Source organism: Lutjanus erythropterus, chromosome 15 (genome assembly GCF_056507025.1).
Source record: "Lutjanus erythropterus isolate fLutEry1 chromosome 15, fLutEry1.hap2, whole genome shotgun sequence".
Taxonomy (NCBI): Eukaryota; Metazoa; Chordata; class Actinopteri; order Lutjaniformes; family Lutjanidae; genus Lutjanus; species Lutjanus erythropterus.
In genome coordinates, this window is record NC_139331.1 from 14,089,348 (window position 1) to 14,103,935 (window position 14,588).

The window sequence follows — 14,588 nt, forward strand, 5'->3', positions numbered from 1 at the left end:
GGGCCTTCGGCAGAGGTGTCTCTCTCTGAGAGAGAGGCTCCATCCTCTGTCCAAGCTAAATCAATATCCCATTATAGTGTTTCAGAGGGAAATGGCTTAGAGGAAAGAAAGAGAAATAACCTCATATATTATGGCAACAGCGATCCATGGATGTGTCTCTGTGCTTCTCTGTTCGGAGGTGACGTTAGGGTGAAACAGTTGGAAATGAGAACTGTTGAATTTAGAGAAAATGGAAGACCAAAAAGCAACAAAGAGAAAATAAACTGTTGATGACTGAAAGGAACTCCCTGGAATAATCTGACAGTGTGCTGTTTGAAAAAAAATCTCTGCTTGATATGAAACACAGAGAGAAGAAGAAGAAGAGGAAGAGGAAGAGGAGGAGGAGACTATAGAGGGTGATGAAGGAAAAATCCATGCAACACATCTCAATGTTTTTATGGGCGTTTTTTAATTGAAACCAGCTTCACTGATAACAAACATGCAATATCACTGTACAAGCCAACACCACAGATAAGTGTTACTCATTCAGGTCTTGACACTTTGTCAAGGATTAGCCAGCAGCACACACACACACACGCAGCACGCACACACACTTTCAGATGTTGTACAGAGATAAACACGCTCTACCTCTTTTGCTCTTTGACACACACAAACAAACACACACTCACATACACACAGTCATATTTACATATCACAGTGAATGATGGGTAAAGACGACGCGGGGAGGAGGATTACACTGTTCTCCCGGTCCGACCAGAGATGAGAATGGCAGCACAGTTCCAGTGATAGCGAGTGTGTGTCTGACTGAGGTGGGATAAGGAGTGAGATGATGACAGTGAGGATGTGAGTAGAAAACGAGACCTTTTATCAGCGTCCTAAATCTGCGTGGCAGGCGGGCGTCCTGGATGGGCACCTCTTAGCATTTAGAGAAACAGGATGACACAGTTGCATTTTATTTTACAGTGCACTAATAAGACTTAACAAGCTGTACTTTGTATACAATCTGACAAAAACTGGAAATATGTTCTTCATTAGACAGAATAAAGTCTTTATTAGAGACTTATTAGTCTTTATTAGAGGGTAATTAGCAGTGTATTACAACAGAACTGAACTGTTAAGTGTATTATTCCCCACTGTTAGACCTTATTAGATATTATTATAGTGTAATTAGGGACACATTACAATAGAACTGAACTGTAAACTAAAGTGAAAGCTGCTACTTCCCCATTTAAAAATGATATGTGAACCAGATCTACTAAGTAAAGACAAAAAAAAGGCATAGAAGAATGTTTTGTCTATGGCAAAGACTTACTATAAGACTGCAGACAGATAATGTAAATTACGTTTTTTATCCCTAATTACTCTCTAAAAAAAGTATAGAATAATGGTCTAACAGTGGGAAATAATTACATTTAGTTAACATTACAGTTCTATGGCAATGTGTCCTGAATTATCCTCTAATAAAGTCTAAGGGTTTAATAAAGGGTCTAATGTTGTTCAATAAAGAACATATTATTTCTACTTTTTGTCTAATTTAACACAAAGTATAGCTTTTTCTGTCTTATTTACGTGCTGTAAAATAAAGTGTGACTGATGGGACTCCTTATATAAAAAAAAAAACAGGTCTGCGTAGATCAAACCCACTCAATCTGTGCTACATTTAAATGCATGGTGTAATTACAGTATCATAAATACAGGGCGTCATAGGTTTGGGGTATTGCTTGGATGATATAACAACTGATATCACTGTCTGCCCATTGATGCACTTTTAGAAATGTAAATCAAAACCCAACAAACAAACCAAAACAAAATTAACAAAAAAGGCCACACTACCAAAAAATAAACCTTCAATTCCAATAAATAAATAAATACTTTAAAACGTCATACAAAAATTCTGACATTACCCTTTTTTCCAACATTTAATGGAAGTTCTGTCTACAAATGTAAGATAATAAATATATTTAGTATTTTTAGTAACAGTTAGGTTTAGGTGGGTTTATTTGGGATATCTCTTATATCTTTAAGCAAAAACTGGATTATAAACAGTAGGAAAGATCTCTGCAGAAACTCTATTTAATACTGCTCATATCACAATGGTTACGACACGATAAAATACTGCAAATTATCAAAACTGTACAGAAAAACTTACAAGTTTCTCTAAAATACATTTTCACTGTTTGTTAGTGTGTGAGAAGAGAGATACAAGAAAGCTCGTCTCCGTTTGACCAGCCGAGCAGCAGCACGTCCGTCCTTCACGTGGACTGACTGACTGCCACAGCAGCCATACAACAGTCATTACCAGTCAAAGACCGCTCTCAGCACGCAGCTGATTGTTCTGCCCTCTGCTGCTCTGGTCTGAAGCAGAACGCCGGGCACCAGAGCCCCTCTGCCTCCGTCAGCAGCTCACAGTACCCCTCTGAAGCTCTCGCTGATGGCTACTAAAACTCTACGCAGAGTCTGGGAAGAGAAGAAGACTGCAGCGGGGTGAGCCGGCCCACACGTGAATTCCTCTGGCACAGTACGCTCTCGTACTCCAGTTCATAGTCTCAGAATGGTTGACAATTTTTTTTCTTCTTTTCTCTGTCGCTTGTTTTTTTTAAAAATGTGTTTCTTAGATATTCCTCTAGCTAATCTACATCACGGTTACAGGTGTGAGTGTTAGTGGCGCGCCACCAAGCAGTGGGGTGTTTTTTGGCTGGGTGAGGGCAGTGCCACCCTGGTGGTGTGTGTATGTGTGTGTTTTTTTAGTGTAGAGGAGGACAGTTTTTTTTTGGGCCAGCAGGTCAGCGGTGGCGATAGTGTCTCATGAGGGGGACGATGCAGGAAGGAGGTCCAGAAAGCTTGAGGAAAGGGTGCTGGAGAAGCTCCTGGGCTGTGGCTCTCTGAGAGGGCTCCCTCACCAGCATCAGGTCCAGGAAGGAGCGCAGCACTGAGGACACCTGAAGACGTAAACAAATTGCAATTAATCATCCACTAAGCTGGACATCATCCAACTGGCTGGATTTCAATTGCAGCACCTGAAGATGTAAAGAAATATTTTAGATCTGGTCCTTTGTTTGATCTATGATCATAAGTTACAAAAGGGAGGTTTACTACTACCACAAATATAAATAATAATATCATAGATGAGCCCTGGTACCCTGATGTCTCATTCATAAAAAAGCAGAAGAATATAACCAACCACTCTGTTTGCAATGTCTGTATGGTTATACTGTACGATCCATGCTAACATCAGCATTTTAGCATTGTCAATGTTAACATGTTAGCAGGCTGGCATTAGCAATTGTCAGCAAAGTTGTGCTGACATTACAATTTTTTCAGATTTTAGCTCAATATGGCAGCTCTGTTACAGTGTTTTGTTACTGAGTCCAGTTGAAATGTTTTATAAAACTATATGATATGATATGACATTATATTGTATTATATTACATTATGTTATATTATTGAAACTTAACTAAAATGCAAATATACAGTAAGTTAAGTACTTTTGTCTCCACTCTCTTCACTACTCTAGTTCATGCCACAAATTACTGAATATTTTTGACTCTATGGGGGATAGGTGTAGTGCAGCTGAAAAGATCAGATACACAGTTAGCATTTACTGTAAATAATTTAGAAGGGATGATAAATGAGTCTTTGGTTTATGTTGCTTCAAAGTGCTTGCATTTTACTCTTAAAATGCTATAGGAGCTCTGCACTATGAATGCTGGTCATTTAGAGCAATCATACAAACTGCCTACATTTCACACATAGGGTCAGTCATAGGAAATGACAAAAATTAAAAAAAAAATCATAGATTTAAATTTTAATGCTTACTGTCCAAAAATACTGCATTGCAGTCTTTCTTACCTTGTGCGACTCTTTTAGCCGTGGGGGCAGGTTGTCTCGTATCCTCCTCATGGCCTGCAGAGGGGGTTCGTTGAAGTAAGGTGGTTCTCCGTCCACCATCTCAATCACCATGATGCCTAAAGACCAGATATCCACCTGGACACACAGGAAGACATTCACTACTGTCTACTGCAGCTGAATCAGCACAATAAAACAGAGAGTATACAAACATACAGTATACTGGTGTAGAGCAAAGTTTGTGTGTGTGTCCTCACCTCAGTGCCATAAGGTAGTCTAGAGATGACCTCTGGTGCCATCCAGTATGGTGTGCCCACAAGGGACTTCCTCTTGGGCACCTCTTTGGAAACTTGGGCGCAAAAGCCGAAGTCTGAAAGCTTGATCTGCAAACACACACACACACACACACACACACACACACACACACACACACACACACACACACACACACACACACACACACACAGCGTGCTGCCTTCAGGGTCCTGTCTCTATCATGTGGGTGTGTGGACTTACAGTAGGGACTGTATTAGTTCAGAGCCTCGGTGTTTGATGTCAAGAAGTGCACTGACCCATTGTGAGGAGCGTTCATAGAAGACACTAATCTCCTGCATTAGTGTTTAATTATCCATCAATTAATCACGTCTTATCAGCTCGTTAGGAGGCATTAGGCAGGATTTAATTACTGGGGCACAAGTGGTAATTGATGATGATGAGTTTCTGGCACTGGCTGTTGACAAGAGGCAGGAGTGGCACCCATGGAGAAGGTCAGGGAGCGTGTGAGAGTGTGTGTGTTGTACTGAAATCATCAGTGACAGGAACAAGGGTAGGGGCACCAGTTATTAATACCTCTAGTATTGGTAAGAACCCTATTTCAATGGGGATCTTTGGGTTTAATAACATCCCAAAGAGAACAGTGTGAATGAATAAGAAATCTGAACACACACTTTACAACTGTAGAAACACACACACACATCATGTGCACTCACCCTGCCATCACTGGTCAGGAGAATGGAGTCGCTCTTTATGTCGCGGTGGATGACGCCCTGTGTGTGCAGGTAGGACAGAGCCTTCAGCACCGACAAACACACTGTTGCAATCTGCTCCTCGTTCATCCTGTGAGGAGACACACACACACACACACACACACACACACACACACACACACACACACACAAAAATACGTGTCAGCAATGATTATGCCAGTAGAAGAACGTGTAGGACCATATTTGACATGTTGAAATGTATTAAGAATAAAACAATTACTCAAAAATGATAAAATTACAGTCCTTGTTTAAATGTTTGTTTTGTCGTTAAGCTATGTTACCATCACATACATCAGGGGTGGAAATAACAAATTACAATTACTCACATTACTTGTATTTTTTCTAAGTAAATTTTACTCTTTACTGAAGTGTGCATTACAATACGTAATCTATTTAGTCACTTTTAAAATCATAATTAAGTACTGAGTAGGCCTACAATTATTCATCTGTATTTTTGGAGCCCATGAGTCTATCTGATTGCAAACAGGCCAATGAAAACCCGGACATGCAGACTAAAACAAAGCAAAATGCTGCAGCAGCACACGCTTGGAGAGGTGACCATGACCACTGGCAGAAGTGCAGGAGGTGGGAGTAATAACAGATAAAAACAGAGTAGGTTTTGAGAAAAATACTTTGTACTTGAGTATTTTTTTTTTAACACCAGCTGTTTTACTTGTATTTCTGCAATATTTCAGTAATATAGGTTGTTATGTAACAGTACTTCTACTATAGTACAGATCTTTAGTACTTTCTTTGTTGTGCAACAGTGAATCTGCACAGAAATACAAAAAATAACTTGGAGAGGATGAGATGGATAAATTAAATTGGACACTTTTTAAATTTTGAATGTTAATTAATTTCTACAACTGACAAACTGAAATTCTGAGATATATCATATATATATCAATATTTGATACAATTTCAATACCACATTGAAAAACTGACTCAACATTGGGGGAATTATACTTTAGATATTCATTCAAAGGTAAATATAACAAGGTAATAACATGTCAATGGACATGATGAGTGTAACCAGTGATGAAAAGAAGACAGCACTGTGAGTAATGAGAGAAGGCGGGACTACGAGGGTATTGCAGCAGTGTGTGTCAAACCACTGTCAGAGAGAAGAGAGAGTAAGTCCAGCTTGTACCAGAGTATCAATACTGTGAAAAATGCTTCTTGCAAGCATTTAAATTATTTGATTTATTAATGATATATCAATATTTTTGACAACACTAGCACTCTCTTGTGACATTGTTTATAGCTTTGCCTATATAGTCATTTTATTAGCCCATGTCATGCCATCCAAAACATTATGAAATATTATTCTAATATCTTAGTTTGACTTATTGTATTTATCAAATCATATTTATATTCATAGCTACTAACAGTATGTATTCTATGTACTGTATTAGTCTTTTTAATTCTATTCTTGTTAACTACACAGTTTGTAGTTTATCATTTTAATTGTGTTTTTTGTATTTATTTCTGTACTTTCTTTCTCTGTGGTGCATTATGTTGTCACAATACCAGATTTTTTTTTACTTTGATACAATACTAATATATAAAAAGTGATATTCAATACCTCTTTTGATACCTCAACCAAAAGGAAGAGAGTCCTAGACAAACAAAATAGGATTTTTTTTAATAACAACCTGCACACAGTGCTCATACAGAAAAATTGACTGAACACCGTGTGGTTTTGTTTTGCTGCAGGACAAATGTCAGGCAGGACAATAAAGACTGAACTGAACTGAGATCTTGAATGAGCACTTAGATAATTTTTTAAATAGCTTTAGTACTTTCAATATGATCAAATATACAGTGTATTAAACAAAGATCGTATTGTTTTAAACAAGTTCTGTTGAAAATGTGTCCACCTTGTCAACCTTGGTGCATTATGGGAAAGGGAAAGATAAACAGGTGAGTGTGAGAGACAAAGACAATATTACTTTTCAAAACGTAAAGAAAAATGTAAATGTCTTAAGTGAATTGTAATGCTGTTCTTTAGGCTATGGCACAGACAAGTCTGGCTCCAGACTTTGCTGTCGTTCTAAAGAGATTACAGCTGAACACAACGAAGGCGGAGCAGAAATCTCCCCTGTAGCCTGCAGCGGCTGTAGCAGTGATGTGCAGAACAGGCAGGAGGGTCCCATATGGAGAGCCGGGGCGATGCAGTTCGTCTGACTGAGCTCACACACAAACTCACAGCTCCAATGAACTTTAACATCTAGACCCAGCTGGCCAGGCCAGGCTGCGTGTTTACGCACATACAGTACATGTGCAGGAATAGAGACGCTCATTTGCAGGCCAAGGAAACATACAAATCTGTGGTACATGTACATGCATATAAAGAACACACACTCCTCCATAATTCATTCATTCATTCATTCATTGTCCGTAACCGATTATCCTAGAAGGGTCGCGGGGGGCTGGAGCCTGTCCCATCTGACACTGGACAAAAGGCGGGGTTCACCCTGGACAAGTCGCCAGTTCATCACAGGGCTGACACATAGAGACAGACATACATTCACTCTCACATTCACACCTACGGACAATTTAGAGTCACCAATTAACCTGTTATGCTGCATGTCTTCGGACTGTGGGAGGAAGCCGGAGTACCCGGAGAGAACCCACGTGGACACGAGGACAACATGTGAACTCCACACAGAAAGGCCCTGTCCCAGCCACAAACTCCCCAGCGCCCCAGCCGGCTGGGGGATTCAAACTCAGGACCTTCTTGCTGGGAGGCAGCAGTGCACCACCATGATGCCCACACCTCCATAAATGATCTCTTAAACTGTCACACACACCTCCACATTCAGCTTATCACTAAGTATTAAAAGACCCCACTGTTGGAGATGGCACTTACAATCTTGCATGATGAGAAACAACCCCCAGGCTACACACACACACACACACACACACACACACACACACACACACACACACACACACACACACACACACACACACACACACACACACACACACACAGATATGCACACTGCAGCAGATTTTATTGTCACACATGTATGCATTTACAATCACAAGAAATAAATGAGCCTTCTGCTGATGGGAAAACAACTGGCTAACACAAAGTGAACGGGACGGAGACGTGTACGTGAGAACAATTCACCTCTTACTGTCCCTCCCTTTACGCCACCCCCTCCATCCCTCACACACACACACACACACACACACACACACACACACACACACACACACACACACACACGCGCATGCAGAGACACACACACACACATAAATGAACACACACAACTGAAAAGAAAACAGGATCACTGAAATAGAAAATTGTTTCAAACACAAAATGAAAAACAATTTTAATGAGCCTGTAAAGGTTGCCAAGGGGAGGAGAATTACACATGCACCTACGCACATACACACACATAGGTTCAGGCATTTATCCACACACACACACACACACACACACACATACCAGCGAGCACATATACATGCTTTTGCACTTACATTGGATAAAATCCCTGTGAAGTGCAGCTCATTAACAAACTCTAAAGTATAATTGAAATTTAAACGTGATTGAAATAGTTCAGGAACATGGACGACCGTTCTGCAGCTGCTGACTCACCTGTGTGTGTGTCAGATGTTAGATGTGTTAGTGTGTGTGTGTGTGTGTGTGTGCTTGAGTATCTTTGTGTGTGTGTTTGCTGCCAAAACCCAGTGACCTGATGAGGCTTGCACAATGCAAGGCAGGCACTTATTTCCACAACAAAAGGCTTAACAGAAATAGCACAAAGCTTTCACCTGGACGAATATGGCTGAAATTACCAAGAACAAACACACACTGTATATTATATACTGTCATCCTGGATATACAGCATATATAATGCCCCGTAATTAAATCAAGTGGACAATTTGTTTTGACAATTTTCCAAAGGTTTTATACAGAACCCACCCAGAGGGTTCTATTGAAAACCCTGCATCTAGAACCTACCCTAGGGAGTTCTAGAATCCTTTTACATTATGGTACAACGAACCATTGACAAAGGGATGGATGAAAATGGTTCTTGATCGAGCCTTCACTTTCACCCATGAAAAACCTTTTCTTCGACAAAGCAAGCGAATGGTTCTGGTAGAACCTCAGCCCTTCAGGGTTAGGGTTAGAACCTTTTTGGAACCTTTGTTTCTACTAGTGTAGACATGTTTTTTGTGTCTTTCCTTTACTGATGTGTGATATTTGCATGAATATCAGAACACTGAAAAAATACACAACAAACACACACATTTACTTAAAATTCAGCACTCATAAAAAAGAGAAAGGGAGGAGAGTTAAAAGAGACATCATGTGTGCCCCATAATATCCTCTTTACTGAGATTTCCATTAGTACTTCTAAAAGCACTCGTGTGAACACTGAAACTGAACACGCAAACAGGCAAACATCTGTGTGGGAGACTGTTCAAAATACTTCACGGTAGCAGCGGTGCTCAGCCTCACCAAAGCGTGTTATTAGCATCCGACACCGCACAGTGCTAATGCTGACACTCGACGCAAATGACTGTAATTAAACACCAAGCACAAAGTAAGCTTAAAACAATGAGGCGGCAGCTCAGAAACACGACTCGACAACAGAGAAGCAATTAGGGAAAGTTGGAGAACAATAATCCTCAAACTATCAAACGCAGCACTGGATTACAGCCCATCTGCCGGCGTCTCCTGGTTGTCTCGTGAAATCATCCGTCTCTGTGAAGTTTCTGATGTGCAGAGCAAACGACCTTATGATTTTTAACAAAATGTCTTTGCTTGCTAGTTACTGGTGAAACCCATTTGACATCATGATCATCACTAGAACATCACATGTATTCAGTAATAAATCAGTCAGTAACAAAGGAGGACACGAGCCTTCTCCCATACGGTCCCTCTGTCTCTCTCAGATTTTAAATACACTCTCAAGGCCAAGTCATTCATCATGAATGACACTAGCACACACACACACAAATGACACACATCACGCTGTGGCCTTATTTTTTGATATCATAAATTCATACTTTCTTAAACCTTAACTTTTCAGTCCTCCTGCATACAACCACAGGGTGTTGTTTTGGCAAATGCACTTATTCACTTTCTTGCAGAGAGTTAGATGAGAAGATCGATGTTAAATATGAAGCTACCAACAGTCAGAACACGTAGGTTAGCACAAAGACTGAAGAAGGGGGAAACAGGCTCTGTTCAAAGGTAACAAAATATACCTACTAGTATCTCTAATGCTCTTTATCAAGTTATGTAATGTTTGGTTTGGTTTGGTTGGTTATGCCAGGGTGCTTGGACCCCAGTTTACCTACTCGAAGGTTTAGTTCTTATTTAAAAATGTATGTTGATGCTTGTCTGGTAACTCTTTTACTTCTGTTATTGGCACTTTGTATATTCAAGAGAGTTTACCTGGTGTGAGTCACAATGTCAGTGAGTGCCCCGCCCTCGAGAAACTCCATGACGACCCACAGCTCATCTCCCACCAGGTAGCTGTTGTACATGTCAACCACATTCTCGTGATGGTAGTCCCTCATGATCACCACCTAAAACAGGAATAAAGAGATATCAATAACATTGGCCAATAAATTAAATATTCTAATATGAATAACAATGTATTTGTGTATTCATCTAAAACAATTATTATTATTTTTATTGTCAATTGCTAAATTCATACTGTATTTGTATCAGTACACAAAATCAAATTTACAGATCCTTGGTAAGTAAGATAAAAAGAATAATCTACTCTTTAAATCATTTGTTTACGTATTTTCAATTATTTATTAATTTAACTTTCTTTTGTCTAATGTGAACATGTTCTGGAGGATTAACTATAAAAGGGTTACATTCAGAAATTAATAGGATTACACAAAGCAAATTAGCTCCCAGCTGAACACCCACATCTGTGTTCAATGTACATGTGTGCAAACATCCATACATGCATGTATACTTTCTCTCTCTCTCCTACGAACACAACCTCACACACACAAACACACACACCCAAAATAGAACCAGTGTAATATTGCTTGCTACAGTAAATCCGTGGTTCGCCCTTAACTCAATTCACATTTTTCTGCTAAACGAGCAATCATGAAGTTTGTCTGCAAATGTGATTTATTTCAGTGCAAGTGCAAATGATATGGAGCTCATTTTTCAATAGTTAGCAAACTGTGAATAGAAACAGCTATGAATAAATTTCTGCCGAGGGTTTTCAGTGCGAGCACTACTTAATTTTTCAGTAAAAAATGCAATTACAGATGTAAAAATGTGTTAGTGGTTTGATTGCCGTGGATATGTGTCAGGGAAATGGATGCAAACTCAACTCATTTTTTAGTTAATGAGCAAGCTACTGTTTTGCTGTGGGATAGTGAGATTTATTTTTATCTATTTGGCACAAAATGAGCCATGTTTAATGATGCTATTTAAACCAGACTCATCTTGGCTGCTGCATCTTTGAGTCATCAACAATCTGTGACAAATGTTTCTGATCTCACAAGTGGGGAGTGGGCGTCATGCTCTTTATTTGACTGGGTCAAACTGACCTGCAGTGGTTGGTACAACATCTAGCCTCAAAATTAAAGGAACAATATGCAACAATTCAAAAATGAGTGCTGCTGTTCAAACAGCGAGTTGGAGCCACAGACAGTAAGTTAAATAGGTTGAAATCCTATTCAATATATGATGAAGTGAGTGGATTCCCCTGCCCCCTACTCCCTCACAGCTCAGGCTGGTTGCAGGAGTGTAGGAATCATACGATATAAGTTGATCAGCTGTTTATAACTGTAAGTCATCTGTCAATGTCAAGTTGAATGGCTGTCCACTGCTTTGAAAATACACACTCTGAAATTGGAGTTCAGTGATTGTTTGTCTTCCTGCCTGCCAGGCCCATTAACATATTACTTAATTTAATATAAATATAAACATCTACTCATTCTAAAAGATAATTGATGATTTCTTGGAACTCATACATAGACACTTACTCATTTAATATTCTGCACTAATTTGAACTCATTAATCTGAAACAGGCAGACAAAAGTAGCAAGCATTTCAACTCTGCATGTTTGCTTAAATTTTGATGAGTATATCATGTACATTTTATGATTCACTGCAGTAAATATATTACAGATTTCTCCTTTAATAAACCCTCTACTAAATCTCACATGCAAAACATGAAAAAACAGCACTTCAGTAAATGTGTTATTGCATAAATTAACGACACCTTGGGATGTTAGTCGGTGTTAAAATGTACTGTTTTAGGTGTGAGCATGTTTGAGATAAGTGTACTGCAGTCTTTCACACCTCATTAAAGAGCAGCTCTCTCCTCTGCTGTTTCCTAAGGTCCATCTTCTTCACAGCCACCTGCTTGCCACTGTGTTTCTCACTGGCGATGCACACAATACCCGTGGAGCCCTCGCCAATCTTGATAAAGCTGTCCAGGTATTCCCGAGGGTCGCCTTTTAGGCAAACACAAACACAGCTCAGTTTTGATGCCACAATGCAACATTTATGTTCAGTGTTGTCCCTGTCTCACCTGGGTTGACCACCAGCTGAAGAGCAGCTCTGAACTGCTCATGAGAGACTCTGGAGGGTTGAGTGTCGGAGCTGGAGCCCCAGGATGGAGGTGGGTAGGCCCCCGGGGGGATATAAGGTGATGAAGGCTGTGAATAGGCCCCCTGTGTTTATGACACATACAGATGCACAAAGGTTAAATTTCACTAAACTACAGCGACTTCCAAAACAGTATAAAATGTTTATTCCTTTCCTAATTGATAGCATAATCCTCAATATACTGTAAAAACCATGTGTCTCCAAACCATCAGCTTTTCTGGCATGTTTTCAGCTTTGCTACAGTGCGTTTTTCAGACAGTTAAATGGGGTTTTATGTGATTTATTTGGCTTTAAAAGCAGGATCTCTTTTTGCAAAACATGGGTCCATTATTTTTCTTTTTTTAAAAGGTTTTTACGATAATTTTGTAGCTTCCAAGTCATTTTCACATTTAAACACATTTAAATTTGGTCTAAATATGTTTGTTTTAGCATCTAAATGTTATTTTTCTTAGCCCTTCTAAAAATACTTCCCCACATGACTTGAGGCAGGTTTTTGCTGGTTGCAGTTGCTTCATATAAATCCTCTAGGTTGAGGGAGGGGAATCGGAGGCCATGGAATTCTAAGCAACATCCATACTTTTTGCTAACTTCTTAGTGGAAGTTAATATTCCAAAAACCCACAAAAAACTGTATGGAGACGCTCCTTAAGGAATATATAATATTTCAGTTTGTCTACATAATTCAAATACAACAAATCTGGAGGTGGATTTCACTGGACAGTGACAACATTTTAAATGCCTTATGTGGAATCTTTCTGGTAAAATATTGATAAACGACCCGTTTAATATGGAGTTATCCCATTCAAATCACAGATTCAAATCTGACCGGTATTGGCCATATAAAAACCTGACTGGAGCATCTTTTGACTGTTTGTCATCAATTGACCCTTCCTGAGTCCCACCTCTTTTCACTCTGTGCTCCAGTGTTGAGCAAGCTTGGTATGTCAGTCAACTTTCTCCTTTCCTGTTTCCTGTACTTACACATACTTTGTGCTTTGGCTCGTGTGTGTTGTAAAGAAAACCAAATTTTGATGATGGGTAAAAGTTGTTTGGGGATGTTAACAAGTGTTGCTAAGTTAGCTAACTTAAGATGTGACTAAGAGAAGGTTGACCATAGTACCACACTTCCTCAACTGTTATTGGAGCACAGAGTGCGGGGCGGGAACTAAGAAGGGTCAATTATATGAGTGAACACAGTGGACATACTGTACCTGAGGGGTGTATGGTGGGCTGGGCTGGGAGGGAGGGTGGTGGTAGGGTGAAGGTTTATAATGGTGAAAGACAGGAGGGTAGGGTAGGTGCACTGGAGGGTAGCCAGGCGGCTTGGTGTGGCTCTGTGGTTGCTTGAGAGGCCCTCGGGGGTAAGTGTCGCCTCCTGTAACCTGGGGACTGCTGTCACGTAACGGACGTGGCTCGTAGTCACCCTGCAGAACAGAACACAAGGACAAGGTTATTTGTATACTGTATGCACAGAGTTACTGAAGGATGTTCTGTGTTGGATGCATCAACGTGAATGCATGACCACACACAGTGAAATGCCAGCTCTACTTCCAGGTATATCTGCAGGTACAATAGCCCTCAACAGAGCTAACAGAGGACATTTAGTCCACCAGACAGGGACCATACTTTATCACCCCCCCCCCAGACACACACAAAGCTCCTCAACTATTCCATTCATCAAGCAGGAACCAAGGGAGCATCCAGATCTGGGACACACCCCTTCCTTAAGATCTTAGAAACACTTGATTCTCCTTTAGAATGGTGCAGGAGCATGAATTCTGGTACACACACACACACACACACACACACACACACACACACACACACACACACACACACACACACACAGAGAGAGAGAGAGAGAGAGTGAGAATGTAGAGCTTAACTCAAAGAGACCTAATAAAAGCTCAGTTGTATGACTCAGCTGATCTGGTCTGACTCATAATAGGCCAGGCATACACACAGAAAAAATGCATACACATACACAAATCTTAAGGAGAATCTCAAACAGAAAGGACCGCATGAGTAGTGACTTCATAACTCAGTATTTAATAGTCATCATCAATGTACGTACTATGGCAT

At 40.1% G+C, this 14,588-nt stretch overlaps 1 protein-coding gene across 6 annotated transcripts in view; it reads right to left on the bottom strand.

Annotated features, from left to right (window-relative positions):
* Nucleotides 1-429: 429 nt before the first annotated feature.
* pak5 (p21 protein (Cdc42/Rac)-activated kinase 5) overlaps nt 430-14,588 on the bottom strand; it is a 95,759-nt gene continuing 81,600 nt past the window's right edge. For all 6 annotated transcript variants that reach the window (XM_084737248.1, XM_084737249.1, XM_084737246.1 and 3 more), the window contains 8 exons: nt 13,718-13,930; nt 12,431-12,572; nt 12,199-12,353; nt 10,312-10,445; nt 4,836-4,962; nt 4,104-4,229; nt 3,850-3,984; nt 430-2,939 (listed from right to left, as the gene is read on the bottom strand). In XM_084737248.1, the coding sequence (XP_084593374.1) occupies nt 2,784-2,939; nt 3,850-3,984; nt 4,104-4,229; nt 4,836-4,962; nt 10,312-10,445; nt 12,199-12,353; nt 12,431-12,572; nt 13,718-13,930 (1,188 nt within the window). In that variant the 3' untranslated portion in view covers nt 430-2,783. The remainder of the gene's footprint in view (nt 2,940-3,849; nt 3,985-4,103; nt 4,230-4,835; nt 4,963-10,311; nt 10,446-12,198; nt 12,354-12,430; nt 12,573-13,717; nt 13,931-14,588) is intronic.